General features: G+C 35.6%; 2 protein-coding genes across 2 annotated transcripts in view; one reads left to right on the forward strand and one right to left on the reverse strand.

The window, feature by feature from the left end:
- The window catches only part of LOC109095006 (CD276 antigen homolog), a 467,477-nt gene that overhangs the window by 223,751 nt on the left and 218,812 nt on the right, over positions 1–24,914 (reverse strand). The window lies entirely within an intron of this gene.
- On the forward strand, positions 23–7,921 carry LOC109050006. Its single transcript, XM_042749639.1, has 4 exons — positions 23–414; positions 507–668; positions 1,307–1,399; positions 7,207–7,921. Exons 1-4 carry the CDS (start codon positions 88–90, stop codon positions 7,525–7,527), a joined length of 903 nt encoding a protein of 300 aa, XP_042605573.1. The 5' UTR covers positions 23–87; the 3' UTR covers positions 7,528–7,921.

A 24,914-nucleotide genomic window follows, 5' to 3' on the forward strand; every position in this document is an offset into this window, starting at 1 on the left:
TGCAATTGATAAGAGAAGCATCCCTGCCTTAAATGTCCTGGATCTGAAACTGGATGTGAAGGATGGACATTAAGTTTGAAGAACAAAATGCAGAATTACCGTCAAAAACTTCGTGAGCTTGGTTGTGCAGAATTGATACTGAATAGACGAGATGCATCCAAACATACACTGAAAAGACCACGAAGATCTGAACTGAACTTTCTTCCTGACATTCCAACTGGTTTTGATGAAGAAGCTTTGGAGAATGAACGCAAATGGATGGAAGAAGAGGTGAAGAAGAAAGATGTGAACATGCGTGCTTTGAACACAAAGATGGATTTCACCTTCTCTCTTAGAAGACGTGAGGTTGTTGAAGATCAGCCTCTTGTATTAACACTCAAACAACGATGGCCAGCACTCTTTAATGAGGAACAGGTATGTTTCCTAAGGTCATATTGTACATACAGTTGTTTTGTTTATTTGCTTGAACTCTCTCCTTTTTTCTTTCTCTTATGTTTCTCACATAGGTTTATGCAGAATTTAGAAGGATCAACCATTTAGACCTTAAATCCACATTCCTAACATCATTGGATAACAACTCCAGAGGCTTGCTGAAACTCTTCAGAGCAAAAGTAATACAGAGAGGCGATTGTGACTTGGAGACTTTGCTGGACAATCTAGATGAACAGGTAGGTCACAATTTTTATTTAAAGGGATAGTTCACCCCAAAACGAAGATTATGTTGTCATTTACTCACCTTTTTGATTTTTGATTTTGTTCCAAACTCATAAGAAATTTTTTTATCTTCAGAACACAGATGAAGATTTTTAATCAAATCTGAGAGATATGCCCCTCCATTGAAAGTCTGTTCACCCAAAGCTTTGACACTTCAAAGATACATTGCTCAAAAAATAAATCATTATGAGCCATTTAATCTGTGTTGTCTAAAGAGATTTGTTGCTTGATGCATGAGAATATTGGTTCTTGCAGAAGCTCAAACCAGAGCCATATTCAAGGGCTCTGGTTCAAATGTGCTGGCCTGGCATGCGAGAACCTTGTTGGTTCTAATATTTCGAGCAAGCATACTTCAGCTTCCTTGATCAAATTCCTTCCTTGTTAGCTGACCAGTAGGGGTGTGAGAATACAGGGTTAGTTCACCCCAAAATGAAAATTGTCATTAATTACACACCCTCATGCCATTCCAGACTTGTTAGATTTTCATTTGTGTTCAGAACACAAATTAAATGAAATCTGAGAGAATGTCTGTTTGTTTATACATTTAAAAATGTTATTAATCAGATGTTATTATTTTCATTCCCTTGTACAGATGGCAGACTTAACTGTGCAGAGAAGGGCTACTGCTCTTCGGGGTCTTCCTTTTTATTTCAAGGAACATGGAACCATATGCAAGACTATTCTGGTAATTTTTTTATATTCTCTACTGTTCATTGAAAATTAATGGGATCATGTTGTTTTGTCACTGCATGTCGCTGGCAGTGTGAATGGGACTAACCTCCCTCAAAGGGCATTTTCTCCACCTAGTCACCCATAAATCTTGTACCCTCTAGTCACCTATCTAGTCACCCTGGCAAATCTCCTCCATTATATCAGGTGCTTATGACTTAAGTATAAATAAATTAATAAATACATAAATGCATAATTTAATAAATAAATAAATGTAGAAATGCATACATAAATGAATAATTAAATAATACAATTCTAAAATAGACAAATGCAGCTATGCATAAATGAATGAATACATGAATAATTTTGTCCAAAGAATATTTTTTAATTGCGCTATGTTTGTACCATTTGTGTTATACTACATTTATGTATTTCTACATTTATTTATTTTTACATGTATTTATGCATTTCTATATTTATTTATTTATTTATTTATGTGTACCCAAGTTAATAAGGTAGGCAGTCCTAACCTTTCTCAATGCAGGATTGGTCAATTAGGCAAACCAGTCAGAACAACCGTTTCTGTTAGGACCACTGGCTCAGCTGTTGCTGGATGTAGCTGACCAGCTTGAAAACAGTATGTTTCTCCAGTTTATATCTGATAGGTTGATAAAATAAGTAGCTAAATGAATAGCTGATATACAGTGCTGTGCAAAAGTCTTAGGCACGTTGGTATTTTCATACAAAAAATGTTTTTAAGCCAGTTATTTATATCTTTTACTGTAGTGTGTCATTTCCAAACATTCATTTTGCAATTAATTGTAATAATCCAGTGAGATTTTGGTATGCATAAAGAGTCTGACAATAGTCTCTATGCTCCACATGGAGATCTGATCTCATCTTCATTGAGTCTGTCTGTGATTACATACAAAACTGAGATGGACTAAATCCAGAAGAACTGTGACACTTGAGGAAACCTTCCTGCAAAACTACATGAATAGGTGTAAGAATAGATGCAGGTTCATAAATAAAAGCTATTTATGTTATTATTTTGACAGCATTCTCACTTTAAAGCATTCTGACAAGTACCCAAACTTCACAGTACTGTAGTTTTGCAGGTAGGTTTCCTCAAGTGTCTGGGAGACGCTGCCTTAGTTTTTCTGGATTTAATCTGTCTCAGTTTTTTCTGTTTCTTCATGTAATCACAGACAGACTCGATGATGGTGAGATCAGATCATACCGGCTGCTATCAGACTTCTTGTGCATAAAAAACTGCACAATTAATTGCAAAATGAATGTTTGGAAATGTAAACTGATATTTCCTACTGACACACTACAGTAAAAGATATAAATAACTGGCTTAAAAACATTTTCCGTGTGAAAATATCTAGGGATGCACCGATCATGATTTTTCATGGCCGATTCCGATACCGATTTTTTACAAGCAAACTGGCCGATTCCGATACCGATTTCCAATTTTTTTTTTTTCTTTAAGTAACAAACAAGAAAGAAGGAAAGTGTGCATAAACAAGATGTTAATTTGGTATTTAAGAGGCCAAACTGGCTTTTGGCTATTGAAAACAATAACCATAACCATCTGAAATTAACGGCAGTAACTGCACAGTAAGTAGCCTACATTCAATACAAACATAGATGTTACAGACATCAGCATTTAACTTTTGTTTTTGAATTGGGTTGAAACTATAAACTGGCCTTAAATGAAAAGATTAACTGCAGGGCTCCAAACTGCTACTAAAACAGTCGCATTTGCGACCATAAATATTAATTTGCGAGTGACGTTTTTGCCGAGGTCGCCACTGGCGACTACCCGCCGAAAGCTCCTCAGGATTTAACCGCTAAAAAGGTTTTCTCCGTCGGATGATTTGCTTCATTCTAGCAGCGCCCCGTCTGTGATTAAAACGAACTCGGGCGGAAGGTTAATACAAACAACTACCGAGTGTGGACCTGCCGCGTGTACAACAGCTTTCAGCCGAGATCGGCCCACAGGGAAAAAGCCGTCTGTCAGCCAGAAGTGTTTTGTAGAGTCGGCGCGGCTCTGGCCCATTATCTTCTCACCGATGCCAAGACTGCACCGACAGAGACGCATTTCAGCCAGAATCAGCCCGAGTGTTATTGCTATCTGGGTATATATTTAGGCTACATCTTATAACTTAAACATTTGAATGTAATGCCTTTTTTCCTAATTGTTTTGCGATCAAATCTTTTGTTATGTTCACGTATTAAACGGAGACGATGCGCATCAAAGTTTTAGTGGAAAAAGAGAGTTTCAGACAGTCCTCATCTCTGCCGCACATCAGTGCTGACGCACACAGTCTGATAAACGCAGCTCCGCTGTGCAGCGAGAGAGAAGTGACGGAGACGTAAGAAGGGAAAGTGCAGAAAATACAGCGTCTGTTTCATGCACAACTTGAACAAACTAGAACAGGTAAAGCTGTCAGCTGTGTGGATATTGGCAATATCGTTAACAATTTATTTAACAATTCTCGTTTATAATAATTACTAATACGGCTTCTTCTAAACAAGATATTGGTCTGTGTTCTTTTAATGCGTGAACTTCATTATTTGAAGTGCAACTGCCGTCCAGTAGTCGCAGAAAGCTCTGTGCTTTGTCACTTTTTAATAAAAAGTACCAGCTTTAAAATTATTCCGAATTCATAACGAAATTCAAACAATACAGTTTTGGCGCTCCTTAATGGGGCAGGCGTGGTCGCTTTAGCGCCTCAGTTCAAGGGCAAGTGAACCCATTTAATCTTTCTCTTTACTAATATAGTACATACATAGTGAACATGAATTAACATCAAAAGGTAGGCTATTTTATAAGAGATTCTACAGTACAACTTACTGAAATGTCGGAGGAGCCCAAGCTACACTCAGTGGCCAAGTGATGCTTCTGCTCCATGATACTGGTACAGATTCTGTGTAATGAACAATTCTTTGTGACTGTAGATTTCAAGCTGGAAAAGACATTTAGTTCCCACTTTAAGTGAACCTTAGTTCCCAGGTCATCTACAAGATGGATTAAAATGCTGATAAAGTCAAGAAAAGATGAGACATAAACACAGTATGATTGAAATGTTAAAATGTAAGTAAATAAATAATAATAATCGTAAAATAAATAAAACACGTTTATTCTGTGGCACCTAAAAAAATTATTTGGCTCCTAAGTTTTTTCTTATAGGAGCCAATGGCTCCTTACTCGATTTTTTTGTTTGGAGCCCTGAACTGTAACCATGTGAAATTAAAGGCAACAACTGCATAGTTCTATAATCCAAATAACACAATCAACACACATTCAATAAGATGTTTCTTAATCAGCATTCAGTATTTGTTTTAGTTTTTAAATTTGGTTTTAAATTTTAAAAAAAAGGTCTTTACCAGTGAGACTAAATAAAAGTATGCTATATAAAAAAATTATTCCAAAATGTTAAAATCAAATAATGCTGGTGCGAATAAAACAAAGATGCAAAGTGTTTCATTCGTCCTATTAAAAAAAAAAAAAGGGGGTAATGATTCACATCTATATTTTTTTTACTGGAGCCAATGAAAAATAAACTATTGTCTCAAGTTAAAAAAAATATAGATGTGATTCATTAGCCTAAAATGTTTTAATTGGATGAATGAAACACTTTTTTTCAGTGTGCTACAGCAGGTGATTTTTAAATCAAATTAAGTCGATGTAATTTTAAGGTAAAATAATCATCCTATACAGAACTGACATTTACTTCTGGCTTCTCAAACGTGTATGCAAGTTCTACTTTACAAAAAAAAAAGAAAAAAAGCGTTTTAGTTCTTTTCGTTTCTCACCCAACACGCGAGAAGTTGAGCTGAACATCCCTTCACTGTCTGCACTTGTGCAGGGCGCGGACCGCGCGGACAGGTACAGTACGCTCGCGCAGCTTCATTGAGTGCAGGAAAGGGGCTCTTATTTTGTGCAGTAGGCTGTTCGCTTCCTGCTATCTGTGCCTCAGACATGTAACTCTGCACTTCCAGTGCTGAACGGCTGCCCGTGTCCTGCGCACAGATTTCGAAATACTTCCACACAAATGACATGATAGCGAATGATTACAATGCAGTCTGTGCACGCCGGAAAAATCGGCCAAAAAAAGACCAAAAACCGGCCGATTGCCGATCGCGTATTTTAAGCAAAAACCGGCCGGTTCCGATTTATGGCCGGTCAACCGGTGCATCCCTAAAAATATCAACGTGTCTAAGACTTTTGCACAGTACTGTACATCAGATATACTAATCAGACCGTTTTTGTGTAGAATTATTGCCAAATTTGCCTCCTACGTCACTTGCTTCCAGACATCCAGTGGACGGTAGATGTCTACAGCAAGATTTTAAAATGCTAAATTACTGAGCTACGCTATAACTAGGGATTGATGGTTTTTAGTTGAAAGAAAAATGGAAAATTTTAGTGGCAGAAAAATAAATGCACAAAATATCTTAAGCCCCCCTTCCGTCAGTGCTTGCACAGTTTCACTGTAACTGTTATCAAAGGACAATTGTATCAGCCCATCATAACAACGAATAAACCAATAAATATAATAAGAAAAGCTCAAAAGAAGCAGACAGAAATTGACAAGCGGTTAAATAATAATAGTTGTATAACATTAGTGCTTGCACACACTTTCACCTCAGCCATTATCCAACCCTTATGTTTGACTATAAAACAACATAAAGCGCAGTCCCATGTATCAATCAGGTTTTGTCATTTACTGCTTATGGCACCTAATTCTACACAAAAAACGGTCTGAATAATATATCTGCTAGTTATTATTTTATGAACCTATCAGATATAAACTTTGTAATTCTTTGTTAAAATTTGTAATACATGCATGGCCAAATTAAACCAGGGGGAACCACCATGAAATCTTTCAGAACAACAATCCTAATTAGACACTAGTGTTGTCAAAAAAATATTACTTCGATACATATTGATACTAAAAATATCTGAAATGGTTCCAATACACATTCTCTGCAGTACTGATACACCTGTTTCAGCTGCACGTTCTCACTCTTTCTTCTCTCCGATGGTGAAGTGACATTCACTCTTCTCATTTGCTCTGAATAGTTGAAATAGTGCTTGTATTGTGAATCCTTTTAGTCATTCCTACAAGTTTCACGCTCACACCAAAAGCATGTGCACCACTGATCTATATAAGTGGCATGCACAAAGCCTTCTCTCAGGTAGCTTTTGAGTTGCAAGTACCAAAATGAGTGGTTTGATCCGCTTAAACAGTCAAATACACACAAAATTGTCTAAACACCTATATTGGTGAGTGGTCAGTTAAGCAGTCAGTTTTGGAATGTAAATGGTTGTGAAAGATAATGCATGTTGTGTAACTGTATATTGGATCCATGCATAAGCACTTAAAGAGACAGCAGTCTAATAAGCCTGCTGCTGTCTGTCATGTTAATCAAAGAGCAAAAGACAAATCAAATCACTCTACTTTTGACTGAATAAATTTTGTAAGTGTAAGCATTCATCTGTATTTAATTTTTACAATGAAGACTAACCAGTGTTATTTTACATCTGATTATTTTGATTTATGTAGTATTTCTTAGTTCTCATCTTATTACAGATTTTTTTTATGAAAATGAAATTTTGCAATTTTTTTTTGTACATTCTGTCAATTATATTTCTTATAAGTCTGTATCAGCCGGTCACACTATATATTTTAAAGTGGGAACTTTTTAATATTTTATTAAATAGCGAGAATATGGGGAATGAAGATGTTCTGTATTGTTCTGGATTTATTCACTATCAGTATTAATATTGCTATTTTATACTTTTTACAGAGTTCAGAGGCATTGGAGCATCACAAAGTTGGAATGAAAATGGGAATTCTTGAAGTGGTGACCAGCAACAGTTCCACTTCAAGATCCCTCTCCGATGTGGTAAATGTTGCAATTGTCCTTGAAGAGGAAGTCGTCCTGGAAAACATGGGAGACTTTGTGAGTGCGTTCATTGTCCTCTTTGGCATGCTCTACGCACTTAACATGGAGTACAACAAGGACTTAAGATATACTTTTGAATTCATTCAGAAGGTCTTTTTGAACATGGGAACTGAGTGCAGCAAAAAAGTGCAAACTCTGATGAGCAAATTATTGGAAAACTAAGTGAAATTTCACTTAACCCTTACGGGAGAAGTACCCTTAAGTTCAAAGTACCTCTTGTGAGAATGTTTTTTGCTGCTTTCTATATATCTGTAAATGTGTTTACATGCTTAATATTTGATGAGTAAGATGCAGTTTCATGAGCTCATATTAAGATGAAATTACACTAAACACAACCCTGAAGTAATTTTTTACTTCAGACTTTTGCAGCGTTTCAAATATTTGTAAATGTTTTACAAAAATTCAAGTAAATTTTGAATATTTAAAGTAACCCTCTCCTGTTTACTTGCATTTTATGTTGTGTTGACGTTTTTGCACTTTAGCAAATATTAACATAATATTTTAAATTATTTAAATATTTAATATTGTTAGTGCAGTTTCATAAATGTAGTACCTAAATACCGAAATGTCAGTGAAATTTCTCTTAACACTGCTAATACATGTTTTTAAAATAATTGTGGATTTGTTAATGTAAGATCTAAGGTCTAATGAGTTTTGTGTATCTTGGAATCCTGAATTGAAATGCATGATTTTTATCTACTAAGGTCTACTATGCAGAAATGTTCAATGTATTTACCATTTAAGGTATTTTCACAATACTGTTGTAGATTTAATAAAATGTATTAAATAAAATGTGGCAGTATGGCTTGAGTGTTTAATATATATATATTTTTTTTATTTTGGGGCAACGGGGAATAAACAATACAGTGAAGTTGCTTTACTAATCTAAATTTACCAAAATACATTTTTAGTTTAGGTAAAACTAAAAAGGAATGCTACTACAATTTAAAATGTATAATTGGGCCAATAACATGGGTTGGTAAACTAATTTCTTTTCAATTGTTTTAACAAATTATTTCTCATTGAGGCAATGTTAACAGACTATTGCTACAATTGATAAAATTACATTTACAGAATTTCACTTGGGCCAATTGAAAATTTTTAGATGTGACCAGTCACTAGAAAATTTTGAGTTGGGAAGATTATAAATTTTTACAGTGTAAGGTAAGTTACGTCCAAATGTTTTCCAATGTACAGTGTACGGGGAAACACTTACATTAAGGTTCATTAGTTAACATGAACTAAGAATTAACAATACTTCTACACAAGTTTTTAATCTTAATTAATGTTAATTTCAGCATGTATCAATGCATTATTAACAACATAAATTTGTTCGTTTAAAGCACGATTACTTCCTCGTGAGCTTTTCATTACAGATTAGGGTCTACATACATAATATATATTATACATGTGCCTACCAGCAGATACATGGCGTTTTAACAGTGGAAAAACGTTGTTTCATACACACAAGAGCGTTTTAGAAATGGAGCAACTTTGTGTTTTAACATTAACAGTTTAGGCTAAGTGACGAAGAACTCCTTGATGTGTGTAACCACAAAATCAGCTGTTACCGCGACTTGACTGCATCATAACCACAGAAACACCTATTCGTACAATGTTAAGTTAATACTTCAGATTTCTGTTTAATTTACTTTATATAAAATCAAACATACACACACACATATTAATGACAAGCTGAATCAGGCTACGATACCTCAATGTGTTTTCCCGCGGCGATCACTTCCACGCGCGAATAGATGTGATGATCTTTGTAAGCACATGCGCAGTACTGATGAGGAGTCGACTCCAAAAGAGTCGATTCCTTGAATCTGACCAGCCCAGTTTTCGAAGTAGACTTAATATAAAATTATTAATATTATAACTCAGGCTGTGTCTCCACTAATTTGGGAGTCACTCTAAAAGAACCTGAAACCGATTACACGCAGTTTACAATAGACAATAGCAGTTTAAAGTTTTTATGACTGAAGCAGAATTTCAGCACCACTGGAAATGAACAGTGACCAATCAAATAGAAAGCAACAGATATTAACTTTCTACTGGTACAGTATGTTAGGATTACATCCTCAAACGCTGACTGACATTAAAAACAGTTCGACAAGCATTAACTGCAGATTCAATTACTATAATATTTGTTTTTATTAACGCAGGCTAATCATTCTCAGCTAGTAACTCGACTCGGGATCATATGAACAATAAAAACAGACGTATAAGACGAAATAAATGTCTGATGTTTTACATTAGGTTTGCGCAGTTAATGCATAATTGTTAAATGGATTTTTTGGTTTGTTTGTTTGGATCAGCATGCATTTATCTTACATGACTAATTGAATAATGAATAATTTAATTGAGACTGACAGATTATAGCTTTAGGGGAAGGACGGATGTTGCAAACATTTTTTATGACTTTGCTTATCATTGTCTCATTCCCATAAGAGCCCAGTTAACAAAAACATATTTTTGAGGATTTAATTAACCAATAAGTGAAAAAAGTTTTTATTTTGTTAAACTTATTCAAGTTTTGCACCGTTTAACATGCAGGAGCAGCTACTGAAGAATCCCGTGCTTCCGTCGCCAACTGAAGCAGAGGCTGAAAAAACACGTTAAGGATTTCTCCGCTTGGCCCCAGGGAGAATGCCTTGTTAATCAACTTGCTTTTTGTTGTTGTTGTTTGTTTCAGGATTATAATAATAATAATAACATAAACGACTGCTTATTTTCATTCACTGTTAATAAAATGATACAAATCATTCAACAGCATGTTGTGTTCTTTCATTCTGAGTGGAAAATACTTGGGTTTAGTTTGTATCATACTTGTGTAGCCGCAATGCATAATAAGTGTAACTAAAGCTTGTTATCAATAACAGTAAATAATAAGGAACGTCTAAAATCGTATAATTAAGAACGACGTTCTATGCTATGTTAAATCAGATGTCTAAATAGACGTAACATTCTAATATTAAACGTCTTGTAGTACGTCTACCGGATGTTCGCTGGTACAGTTCGGAAATGGACGTCTATGCGACATATTCCAGATGAGCAAACGCCCTAAAAAATACGTCTCCCAGATGCAAACGCATACATCGCACAGACGTCCCCGCGACGTACGCGTGCTATGAATACGTCTCCCAGATGCAAACGCATACATCGCACAGACGTCCCCGCGACGTACGTGTTTGGATCAGAGTAATTAATGCGAGAGAGAGAGAATGGAGTGTACTGTGGAAGTGCACAGGTGGAGAAGAGAAGCAAAACTACTGTTCAGGGTTTTAAGTGCAGGTCAGTTTCATCTGTAAATAGCTATTGTAGTTTTGTCTTTGTTTACGTAGCTAAACAGCAGCAGCCCTTGCTCGCCATCACTCAAAATACTGTTTAAAGGACATCATTATTATCTATTGTAATGTTACAGTAGTAATTTAGTAGAAAAAATAATCATATTTTATAATAGGTTTAAGGGGAGCTAGGGCAGACAACAACACAATCTCGATGATTTTTACTATAAATCCAGAGACAAAGGTTACTAGTGTTAAACCATGGTAACCACAAATTAAAAATTAATATACAAATTAATTTATTTAAAAATAAATACAAATCCAGAGACAAAGGTTACTAGTGTTAAACAATGGTAATCCATTGGCCGTAATAAAAAAGAAAAAAAAAAACAACAACAACAAAAAAAACATGGTTACTGTACTAGTTTAATATAATAAAAAGCATGGTTCATTTTTGTAAGTGATAAATATGACTCATGTTCAGTATTAGGATTTTTCTATAAAGTATTGTAGTGATGTACTAATTTTGACAAGTAGGCAATTTAGAAAGTATAGTTAAATATTGAGTTTTAAGTCATGAGAGAGATAGATATCAGGGCAAAATAAAGATGACTGAAAAGAAAAATGGAAGTGAAGGTGCAGTTCAGGAGAGAACTTTTAATTATTTTGCAATCCCCACCTAAAATTCAAACCTTTATGTCAGGTACATACAAAAAAAAAAAAAAAAAGGGGGTTGTCCATGTTCAGAATTTGTTTGTGTGAGTTTGAGATTTTCTGATCTGATTTTTTTTTCCCCTCGGGTGGAAATTAATGGTGGCCGACAAGCGGTTTCATAGGCCTACTGAAGCGCTAGCAGTGTTTGCTACCTGTCAAGAGTTTTGCTACAATCACATTAAAACAGTGGGTAAAAAAAATAATTTTATGTTAGAAAAACGGCAGCTGTGGTTACCGGAATTCTACTGCTAAAAAATAACGGTTAACAACATTTTAGGTTTTAACGGTTTTAACTTAAATTTAACGATTAAATATATAAGTGTTAATATAACCCACCTATTGAAGTACTGAAATCTGTTTTTGTACCATTGGGGAAATACACTGATAACCACCACAATCAGTTGGTGATGAGAAAGTCACTGAGGAACCAAAGCCCATCACAAGCAGATTTTAAATAATTAACATCATATTCATATTAGAGATTATACAGAAGGTCGCACAGTGTCATTCACACAAGCACTAAACACCATCATGGTGAGACACATTACAACAGAAAATATGCAATCAAACATTGATTTAAACAACATTATATGTACACATACAACTCGAAATAACATAACAGATAAGAAAAACTAAGAAGAAGAAAACATAATTATTTCCAAAGTAAAAACATCAAAATCAAACTAAATAATTTGAAATGCAATCGCAGAGAATTCTGGGAAACGGGTCAGTTAACGGTCAGGGGGCGCTAGCTGGGCCTAATGGTTAGAGATTTGCGACTTGTAAACCAGAAGGGTCGCAGGTTCGAGTCTCGGTCCTGGGAAGGAAGTTGTTAGGGGTGGAGTGACCGGAGTGAATGAACAGTCGCTCTCTTCCACCCTCAATACCCATGGCTGAAGTGCCCCTTGAAGCAAGGCACTGGAACCCCCAATTGCTCCAAGGGCGCTGCTTTCTCACGGCTGTGTGTGTGCACTTGGATGGGTTAAATGCAGAGCACCATTTTTTGAGTATGTCTAGTTACCATGAACTTGACAAATTTTGTCACCACTTTCAACTTTCTTTAATTTTGTTTTCCATGTAAATTTTAAAACAACCATTTAACAGGTTTGTAACTGTTAACATTTTCCCACATTTTTTTACCGTTAAAATCACAACATGTCATTTTTTTACAGTGCAGTACAATTTGACAGCGAAAAATGGCTAAGCTGTAAAGAGTTATGGTTTATTATAACGTCTACACCTACCACAACCTCTAAACCATATCCTTACAAGGTAATGCAATGTGTTTATAAGGGTCGCGGTGGGTTTGTAGCTAGAAGGGATAAGGGCCTACAAGCTACAGGAAACCAGCAATAAAAATAATTTGTTTCTAACCTACAAGATTGTGTTGTATGAAAGTTCTACACCTACACCGCAACCCCTAAACCTCACACGAACCCTTACAGTAATGCGATCACATTAAATATTGTTGTTCAGCATGAGAAAAAAAAGGACGCAATATTTGATATGTGCATGCGTAGTAGTAAACCCTGGTAGGAAAAAATCTAATGGGTAGGATAAAATGTCAGACACCCTGCCACCTCATATATATGAGTACATGAACACATAAACCTAATTCTCTAGAACTGCTTCTGAGTCACTTCATGTGCATTTTACCCAACTTGTTTTGAGAAAACTATCGTCATATCATAATACCAAAGAGACACAAATGTCTCAAACCAGGGACACACAACGTTTCGGGAGTTTAAGTACACAACATAGACTTATGCTTATTAGATAAGCGCATTTGAGTTGAGTATTATAACTTTTATTTATTTAACTTTTAATTAACAATTTTTTCCCAAACCAATTGTTAGATTGCAGTGTTTCCTGTAGTTTATGTAAAAGTACTTAGTTTCAAAAACAGTTTATCAGGTAAAACAATTTCATTATGATTTTAATCTGGTATTGAACTTCAGATCAATCTCAAAAGTAAAAGGCAGTACTAAAGGTCTGAATTTTGATGGTGGATTGTTTTCAAAAGGGGTTGATCATCTTAATATTCAAGTAAATGAATGATATTGAACATCCGACAGTGTTGAGCACTACTGTAAGGTTAACCCTGCATGGTGTATAATGGTTTGAAAATGATTTAAACAGTTGAAAATAACACATTCATAATAGAAATTTTTGAAAATTAATCAAAAAGTTAATTAGAAAGTAAGTCAGCTTACATTACTGTTAATAAAGTAACTTGAAGTACGCCTACTATTTACATTTTAAATAGGGTAACTTGTAATCTGTAACCTATGACATTTCCAAAGTAAAACCTTCCCAACCACACTGCGTGTAAGTACATGTCATTGGGGAAATTGGCTATACTGTATTTTAAACAGGTTTAATAAATTCAGGCTATTGGTTCGATTATTTATTTATTTATTTTTTACATTAAACTTATTGGATACCACAATACCCTAGTTAGGTGAACTTAAATAGGTAGCACGTTTTTCTGCACTATGATTCCACCATTTTAAGACAAATGGATTTGTTGTTGTTGATATTCAACGAGTTTTATAAGCTAGATGCAGAAAAAAAAGCCTTTTTTTGGGTTTGCATCAAATGTTAATTCGACTTGTTATGCATACAAAATTTTGTTGAATAAAGATTGATCTGTTTGAAAGCAGTGCTGTTGAGTTAGATTGCCAAAATGTTCTCCTCCTGGATTCAAATTTGAACATTGAAGGGGTGAATACAGCATATTGGCCCACCCGGCAACTATAGTTTTGCCACACACATTCGTATACTATGATTGTAAAAGAAAAAAAAACCCGAGCAAAACCTTGGGGAAAAAAAATACCAGAACATGTTCACAAATAGACCACTTCTTAACATGACTATATGCCATGAAACCATTCAGAAAAAAACTGGGGCACAAATGGGTTAAATACATTATAAGGAGTTCATTTCTTTATAAATTGAGACTCTTTATATAATTGTACCACACTGAATTTTTTTTTTTGTTTTTTTTTTTTTTTTTATATAGACCAAAAAATCAAGTCCTGGAGCAATCTTAGAAAAGTAATGGTTTGAAAGTTCAATCTCGCATGAGTTTCATTTCCAATCTAAATAGAATACCATGCAATAATATAGATTTTTCTGACAACCATTTTTCTGATACCCTTACGTCTTTGGAAAGCCTGAATAGAAACATACAAAATTAGACACAGCAAGGGGGGCGCGGCTGGAATGGAACTTGAGAACCGCTGCTCTACACTGCTTAAAAACTTGCGTTCTGAATCAGTGGCCAAATCCTTTACAATATGTAAATGGTACATACGAAGACTGTGAGTCAGAAGCACAGGCATTGTAGTCTTACTCTAGTCTTACAAACTCTAGTCTGTAGTCTTACAAATCCAGCTGGTCCAAAATGCAGGTGCAAAATGAACCAGGAAGTATGACCCATATTTGTTTTTTTACCTTACTCAAACGCCCGAATAGCTATAAAGCCCTAATAGTCTCCATGTCCTGATGGTTTTTCCTCAAAACTCCTGGCAATTGGGAGATACCCTTCGGCGATATCAAAATCAAACTGTGGGGCAGTAGATCCTTTTTTCCCCTCAAATACTTTTTTTAAGCTCCCAAAACGAACCTACCTAACATTGTTCTGGGAGAAAAGGACCAACAACTCTGTCAGTTTAAATCTAGCATTAAAGACCCCCACACCCTCTTTAAACACCTGGTTACACATAACACACTAACACATTTCAAATATTCGAAAATCCGTTAAAGGATTTTAGGCTGCATAATTAGGAAAGCGGAACGGGAACACTTCTATAAACTACCCTTACGAAAAAAAGATATTTATTTTAAGTGTGACTTCTGTAGAAGACGAAGGGGATCAAGTGATGATTCGAACGCCTGACATTTTTCCGTCTATCCCGTTAACTCATGTGGCGTCTGTGACTGAAGAATGGATAACCAGTCCGGACGTCCAACCGCCAAATATTTTGTTGTCAGGTGATGGCATTCGCGTGTGTTATGATGCAGCTCTATTAAGTCGACGAACATGGTGGCTGGTATTCTTCGGCTGGTTTAGTAAGCCAATACTGCTATTTTGAGCTGCGGGGCTTTGCGATGGGGTACTTGCTGGCTTTTTGTTGTCGTCTGTGTCAGGATTAAATAATAATAAACCGGGGACGAATGCGCATCGGCATTCACTGGCGCGCTAAGCGATTTTAATCATTCACCTGCAGGCTGGGATTTCGTCTTGAGTGGAAAATACTTGCAATAGTAGCAATCTAGTATTGAAAAAATGCATAATAGTGAACTAAAGCTGTTAACAACTTACAGTCAACAACCACAAGCCCTACGCGCATAAAAAATACTGTTGCATTCGATTCTGTCAGTCGGTGAAATCTCCATCACCTGCTGGCTTTCGCATGGGCGGCATAGCGACTAATGTCTTAAACGTTAACGCCTGGTTATGGCTACCTGATGGGCTGGCTTTACTGACAGCTGGCATCAACCTCGCTCGGCGTCGTGCTCCAGATGCGCAAAACGCATATGAAAGTGACCGCTCACAGAAGCAAACAACTAGATTGCGTGACGTCCGAGCTTACATATCGTGACTATCTGAAGTCGTGACGAAAATAATAGCAGCACGAAATGTTTCTGTCACTCATCCAACAAATATTTATGGCAGTACCAGTAGTCGGGACGCTGATTCAACTGCACCTGCCACGCTGATTGTGGAAGGGCGGCTGTCGATAAGAACTGACAATATTGACCCGGCAAACTCTAACTGCTGGCGTGTGGCAGCGAAACGTCTGGTATTGAAGAAAAGACTTTGTTACTGAGCAGAAACTGTTTGATGCACTTGCTCTATAATTTCAAATACTGTTTAAGGTTACGATTATTATATATTGTTATGATCCAGTAGAACGTTTAGTTTAAAAAAATAATCACGTTTATAATAGTTTTGAGAATGAGATAGGGCAAGACAACAAATGTTTCTGCTGATATTACGATCTATATTTCCCAATATTGTGATTCTGATCCCCATAGTGATAACTGCGCTTCCAGACAGGGCAGAGGCTTTGAGGCCCGGAATTTATTAATGCGACTGACGAATGGAAATCACCCGCGCCATTCACATAGTTTTCCATTAAATTGCCATTATAAACCTCCAAACAAACAAACAACAACACAAAAAAACATGGTTTACTGTACTTTAATCTAATAAAAGCCATGGTTCATTTTGTAAGGGAAAAACATGACTCATGTTCAGTATTAGGATTTCTATTAACGATATTGTAGTGAGGTACTAATTTCGGACAAGTAGGCACTTTCGAAAAGTATAGTTAAATCAATTGAGTAGTAAAGTCATGAGGAGAGATAAGATATCAGGCAACAATAAAGAGACTGAAAAAGAAAAATGGAAAGTGAAGTGCAGGTCAGGAGAGAACTTTTATTTTTTTGCATATCCCCAAACCTAAAGATTCAACCTTTATGTCAGGTACATACAAAAAAAAAAAAAAATGGGGTTGTCCAGTTTCAGACTTTGTTTGTGTGGTTTGAGCTTTCTGATCTGATTTTTTTTCCCCTCGTGGAAATACGGGCAGCCAAGCGTTCATAGGCCTACTGAAGCTAGCAGGGTTTTTTTGGGGGGGGGGGGGGGGGGGGCTACCCGGTCAGATTTTTGCGACACATCACATTAAAACCGTTGGTAAAAGAAATCAATTTTATGTTAGAAAAACGGCCAGCTGTGTGTTACCCGTAATTCTACTGTAAAAACATACGGGACCAACATTTTAAGGTTTTTACGGTTTGAACGTTAATGTTCGATTAATAAGAATATCTGCTGTTAATATACAACATATTGAAGGTACCTGAAAATCTGTTTTATGTACCTTTGACAATACCCTGAGACCCACCAAAATCAGTTTGGTGATGAGAAAGTCACGTGAGGAACCAAAGCCCATCACAAGCATTTTTAAATAATAACATATATTATATTATATATTATACAGAAGTTGCACAGTTGTCATTCACACAAGCACCTAAACACACATCATGTGTGAGACACATAAAACAGAAATATGCAAATAAACATTGTTAAAAACAACAGTATATGTAACATACAACTCTAATAAACAATAACAGAAAAAAAATAAAATAAAAAGAAAAGACTACGCGAAGAAACATAATTATTTCAAAGTAAAAACATCAAAATCAAACTAAATTTGAAATGCAATGCAGAGAATTCTGGGAACGTCAGTTAACGGTCAGGGGAGCAGCTGTGGCCCTAATGGTTAGAGGATTTGGACTTGTAACCAGAAGGGTCGCAGGTTCGATGTCTCGGTCCTCTGGCAGGAGTTGTATGGTGGGGGGGAGTGAATGAACAGCGATCTCTTCCCCTCTCAATAACCATGGGATGAAGTGCCCTTTGAGCTAGCAACGGAACCCCCAATTGCTCCCCGGGCGGCTGCTTCTCTTTCTGCAACGCGTTGTGTGTGCTGCACCTGGGAATGGGTTTAAATGCAGAGCCACAATTTTGGAGTATGGGTTCACATACTTGACAAATGTTCACCACTTTCAACTTTCTTTAATGTTTTTTCCCATGTAAAATTTTAACCATTTTAACAGGTTGGTACTGTAACATTTTTCACATTTTTTTACCGTTAAAATCACAGTCATTTTTTTACAGTGTAGTACAATTTGCTGACAGCGAAAAATGCTAACTGTAAAGTTATGGTTTATTAACGGTCTACACCTACCCACAACTCTAAATCTATCCTTACAGTAATGCAATGTGTTATATTCGCAGTTGTAGCTAGAAGGGATAAGCCTAAAGCTACAGGAAAACCAGCAATAAATAATTTTTTTCTACCTACAAGATTGTGTGTTTATGAAAAGTCTTAAACCTCCCCCAAACCCCTAAACGCTAAACCTACCCTTACAGTAATGCAGTACATTAAATATTGTTTGTTCAGCATGAGGGAAAAAGGACGCATCTTTTTGATATGTGCATGCGTAGTAAACCCTGGTAGGAAAATCTAATGGGTTTAGGATAAAATGTCAGACACCTGCCACCTCAATATATGAGTACATGAAACACATAACATAATCTCTATGAACTGCTCTGAGTCCTTCACTTCATGTGCATTCTTTACTTGTTTTGAGAAAACTATCGTCATATCATATACAAAGAGACACAAATGTCTCAAAAAGACACCAAGGTTTCGGGAGTTTAGTACACAAAATAGAACGTATGCTTATTAGAGTAAGCGCATTTCGAGTTGATGTATATACCTTTTATTTATTTACGTTTTTACATAACAATTTATTTCCAAACCATTGTTAGATGCCTAGTGTTCCGTGTAGTTATGTAAAGACGTAGTTTCAAAAACAGTATCAGTAAACATTTCTTATGATTTTAAATCTGTATTGAACTTCAGATCAATCTCACAAGTAAAAGGCAGTACTAAAAGTCTGATCTTTGTGGTGGATGTGATTCAAATTTGATCATCTTAATTCAAGTTAATGAAGGCATATTGACAAATCCGACAGTGTTGAGCATACTGTAAGGTTAACCCTGCATGGTGTTATCCTGGTGGAAAATGACTTTACACAGTTGAAAATAACATTCATTAGAAATTTTTGAAAGTAATTCAAAAAGTTAATTAAAAGTAATCAGTTACATTACTTTAATAAGGAATTGAAGTTACGTACTATTACTTTAAATAGGGTAACTGTGTAATCTGTAACCTATTACATTTCCAAAGTAACCTTCCAACACTGGTTGTAAGTACATGTCATGGGGAAATAATGGCTATATACTGTATGTTTAACAGGTTTAATAAATCAAGCTGCCTATTGGGTCGATTTTATTTTTATTATTTATTTTCATTAAACTTATTGATACACCCAATACCCTATTTAGGTGAACTTAATGGCTGCACTTTTTCTGCACTATGTTCCCCATTTAAGACAAAGGCTTGTTGGTGTATATATTCTAAGAGTTTATAAGCTAGATGCAGCCTGTTTTTGGGTTTTGCATCAACTGTGTTCTTCGACTTTATAGCATAAAAAAATTGTATGAATAAAGATTCGATCTGTTGAAAGCAGTCTATTTTGAGTTAGATGCCAAAATGTTCTCCTCCTGTTCAAATTTGACATTGAAGGGGTGAATACAACATATGTTTGCTTGCCCACCGCACACTATAGTTGCCCACAACATTCTAATATGATTTTCAAGGAAAAAAAACCCCGAAAACCTGGGGAACAATAAATACAGAACACATTTCACATAGACCACTATTAACATGACTAATGCATGAAACCATTCAGAAAAAAACTGGGCACAAATGGGGTTAAATACATTAAAGGGATTTAATTCTTTATAAATTGTATATTTTTATAAATTGCTTACCACACTGAATTTTTTTTTTTTTTTTTTTTTTTATTGTTATATATAAACAAATCAGTCCTGGAGCAGATCTAGAAAAAGTAATGGTTTGAAAGTCCATCTCATGAGTTTCTATTTCAAATCTAATATAGAATACCATGAAAAAATAGATTTCTGCAACCATTTTTCTTGATTACTACGTCTGAAAGCCATTTAATAGAAAACATACAAAATTAGCCAGCAGGGGGGGCAGGGGGCGCGAGGGCGCGAGGACTGGAATTGAGAACCGCTGCTCTACACTGCTTAAAACTTGCGTTTGAATCAGTGGCCAAATCCTTTACATATGTAAATGTACATACAGACTGTGAGTCAGAAGCACAGGCATTGTAGTCTTATCTAGTCTTACAAACTCTAGTCTGTAGTCTTACAAACTCCAGCTGGTCCAAAATGCAGGTGCAAAAATGAACCAGGAAGTATGACCATATTTGTTTTTTACTTATAAAGCCCTGATGCTATAAAGCACTATAGTCCTCCATGTCTGCTGTGTTTCTCAAAAACTCTGGCAATTTGATGATACCTCGAATATCAAAATCAACTGTTGGGGCAGTAGATCCTTTTCCTACTTAGCTCCCACAAAAACCTGACCTAACATTGTTCGGGAGGGAGACACACTCTGTCAGTTTAAATCTAGATTAAAGACCTCTCTTTAAACCTGGGCTTACACATAAAACACATAACACATTCTAATATTGACAAATCCGTTAAAGGATTTTTAGGGCCTGCATTAGGAAAGCCGGAACTCGGGAACACTTCCTATAAAATAACCCTTACGAAAACATCGAAGTTGTATGGCAAGTGTGCTATTAGTCTATACTTCTTTTCCAACTAGCTACAAATAGGGGATCCAAGTATGTCTTTTAGTTACTTGTTTATGTACTTCTCCAGAAATGGGCTTTATGTACTTACCATGGAAATATACTAAAAGACAATTTAGTATACTTTGACTTATACTTACAGAAAAGTCTAAAATTACAAGTGTCAAAAAATAGACTTGAAACTTTACTAGCTATACTTAGGATATGAATAAACTTGAAGTATACTACATTTTGGTAAGGGTAACAATGTACCTTACATATCTAACATCGTTAGAAGAATGGCATCTACGCTAATATATAGTCGGTTTCTCTCTTATTCCGAAGGTCACCATAGCTACCAGATCCAGACTTGCATCCAGATCAGAGGGTCACTGCAGTTCACCTGGATCCAGTACGTGATCCAGCCACAGATGGTGGATCAGAAACTAGAGAGGATCATCTACAGGCCCTGAAGGTTCATCAGGAGACCAGGTACAACTCTGCAACCAACTCCCTTGTTACTTAAACATCGAGGCTGGAGTTTCCCTTTCTACCACAGCACAACAATCTTGTCCCAAGCTCTCTTCCTTCCCACCCCACTTCTAGTGGCGGCCATCTTAAATACACATTTTTTTTCCAACCTCTCCCCCAATTGGAATATCCCCTTTTACAATTAAAAATGAGAACGAGTTACCCCAAAACATTTGCACCAACATTAACAGTGAAACCCAGTGATGGTAGACAATTTTAAAGGTCTACCATCACAATAGATACTATGCAAAACTGACCTGAGCTGGATGATGACATCATTGACTTCAATGATGAACTGCCTTTTTGCTTTATTGACACACTTTTTCCTATTTAATGCTGTTCAGCCTTGCTTTGTTGCAATCTGTATTGTTAAAAGCGCTATATAAATAAAGGTGACGACTTTGATTGTCTTGACTTTCTCTCCCAGGATCAGTAACAGTCCCTATTTGGGTTGAACTGTTTGGGAACAGTGTTGTTAATACAACTTAACCATGATTTCTAGTTGTGTGTCCTCTCTGGAAGGGCCAACTAAAGTGATTTTTTGCTTTCACAACAATACAGCATCTCCCACAACATGGAGCAAACAGCAAGAATCAAGGCTGCGAATCCTTGTATCAATCCATCTTTTTATAATTGAAACCAAAAATGAAAAATAAAAAAAAAATGACAGCGCACTCCACGCTGAGTAGATGCGCAAATGAAACTTGAAGCGCAGATAGCGTGGACCGCGCTACCTCTGAAGCCCAGATGGCGCGACTGCAGTGTGGAACTCTCGGCTTCTTGAGTTTTGCCACGTTATCTGTTTTTTTAGATTTTTGATATTAGTACAAAATTGGAAACTCGGAAAACGAAGCGTTATCTGGAGTTTCTCTCATTTTGGTTTTGGGAAACAGATTAAAAAAAGTTTTTTTTTTTTTTTTTGTTTTTTTTTTTTTTGGTTTCAGTTAGAACATGACAGAAGGGAATGATACACAGATTATTCGGGTCCGTGGATCTTTTGGTCATTTTGATTTTTTGTTTAATTTTGTAAGTAAAAATGAAAACACCGCTCCTTTTTAGTTTTTTTATATTTTTGCAAAAAACAGAAAAACAAGAATTCGGCTTAATTTTTTAGTTTTTTGTTTCAGGGTTAGAAAAAATGATAAAACAGCTTGAAATATTCGATTTCTACACGTGGGCGGGAATTAAACTCCCCTTTCTGCTGATTGGGTCAGACAAAAAAAAAGATCAAACCATTCTGTCCATCAGTCCTTCTGCAGTCCCGGGTTCCGCGCGGCAGAATACTGTAGTCCTCTGCTGCAGCAGCAGTTGTACAGATTCTTAAACTTTTTTTATTGCAACTACATTTAATTTTTTCTCATCAAACAACCAGACAGGTCGTGTATCTTTTTGGTCATTGGAATTTTTTGTTTAATATTTAAAGTAGAAAAATGAGAAACGGCTCCTTTTTCGTTTTTATCAATTTTTTGCAAAAAACGAAAAACAAGAATTCGGCTTAATTTGTAGTTTTTCTTTCAGGGGTAGAAAAATGAATAAACAGCTTGAATATTCGATTTCTACACGTGGGTGGGAATTAAACGCCCCTTTCTGCTGATTGGTCAGCAGACAAAAAAAAAAAAAAAAGATCAAACTGTCATCAGTTCTTCTGCAGTTCCTGGCGGCAGAATACTAGTCCTCTGCTGCTTGCTGGGGGGATTTTCATACCCTACCATATTTTCCAAACTGTAAAGTCACTTTTTAATCATGATATATACTGTGATTTATTCTAAAATTACTTAAATAATGCATTTAACGTCAAATAACCTTAATTAGACTTTTAAAAATAGGCGCATCAAGCAGCCTACTAGCTGTGGTATTGGTTCATGTTTTGCGCTAAAGCTGTGCATTCTGTTGTTTTCTTTTATTTTTCAACGGGACGACATTTTGTAGTCATTTTGAATGTACACAAATAAAAATATGCATTTTACCATATGACTATAAATGACAACTTATTAAATTATTTTCCCTCTTGAGGAACAAATCAAAGTGAACATCATCTAATTCTCAATATTAATTAAATAAACTGTTTAGATTGCTGCATATTTCCTGTGCACTTCAATACTGGTCTGTGCTTGACAGTAGTCGCGTTTTTTCTGTTTTTATTTAACTAGGGGTAACTAGTCAGATGTTGTTCTAAAGGCTTATTAGGTCTACCTTCTTTTTCCGAAATAGACACACAAAAATGTCCTGCTCGCACTTACCCATTTAATGGCAGAGAACGGTGACTTTCACTTTTCATTCTTTAAGGGGATGCAAATCTGTCATAAAATAATATGCATCTCGTGGCGTATTATGCTATATTCCAAACGTTCTGAAGGTATACAGTAAGGTTTGGTGAGAAACAAAACCAAATGGCAATTAATTACATTTATGTAAGATCTTGTGTTACATTCCTGTGTGCGAGTGCACAAGTGTCAGACTAAATCAGACTACAGTTACTTTTTTATAGAATTACATATTATTCACACAATAGAAATAAATGAATCATCGTTTATTGATTCTCTCTAATTCCTCTTTTTTTTTTTTTTTTTTTTAATGTTCCTTTCTAAAATAGTCTACCGCTTATATACACTCAGAAAGTCTTCAAGTTTGTGGACATTCACACAGTTATCAGTCATTAATTCTTCCAGTTTGTGGACATTCACACATTTGTTTACAAAAATAATTTCAGGTTTAAGAAGTGTTTCAACATTGCATCAACTACTGATGAACGCATTATTTTTATTTAAATGATCTCTCAGTAGGTTAACCATGTATTATTATGTATTATTGAAAGGCTTTTGTCTTTAAAATCATTAATATGCACAAATTCTCATTATTTCTTATTTGCAGACATTCTCAAACTCTTTGTCCTCTGAAACCTCTTTCACCTAACATACTTTAAAGGGGTGGTCAATCAGCAATTCTGTAAAAGACAAGACATCTCCCTTGCATTAAACTTTGAGCATCGTAACTTTGCAGATGTTTTTTATGCTCAAACAGCAACATAACACACTAAAGTTAAAAAAAGTGAAATCATAATCAGTGATCCTTTAAGTACCCTTGACATAGATGAATGGTCATATGGCTCCAAACAAATGACGGTAAACATAAAATATTTCATCTTTTTTTAGTAAGTGTATGATTTAATTTAATTTACATTTTATGATTTAATTACTTTTCAGCTTTCATAAACTCTACCCCCAAACCCCCCACCCCCGCAGTTCCTTTACGGAACGCCCAATTTGGGAAACCCTGACGTAATATAATGTTTAATGCACTTCAATTGTTGTTAATTACAATGAAAGAAATATATTTTCTCATCTATTTGTATTTTTTACATCATTATGGTACAAGATTATCATGTTTAAAATCAGTGTGTTAAACGAGTTAGGTCAAAAGTAATCAAAAGTAATCTGACTATATTACCTAAACGTGAAATGTATGGATTAGTTACTGACTCCATTTTTTGTCATTGAATTTGGAATCAGTAACGGATTACAATTTGTAAGTAATCTACCCAGCTTGAATATACCCAAGTCAAAGCATTATTCTTTCCTTTTTGTATTAGTGGTTCAAAATATTTATTTTAATTAATAATAATATTTATAATAATAATAATTAATTACTTAATAAAACAAACAAACTTACTGGGTGACCAGGGTAGGATATAGCCTGCCCTGGCATGCCCAGCTGATGCAAAGCATAGAATTTATATCTTCACAGAAAGAAAGCCCTAGGCTCTGCCACAGAACA

Source organism: Cyprinus carpio, chromosome B22, assembly GCF_018340385.1.
Source record: "Cyprinus carpio isolate SPL01 chromosome B22, ASM1834038v1, whole genome shotgun sequence".
Classification (NCBI taxonomy): domain Eukaryota; kingdom Metazoa; phylum Chordata; class Actinopteri; order Cypriniformes; family Cyprinidae; genus Cyprinus; species Cyprinus carpio.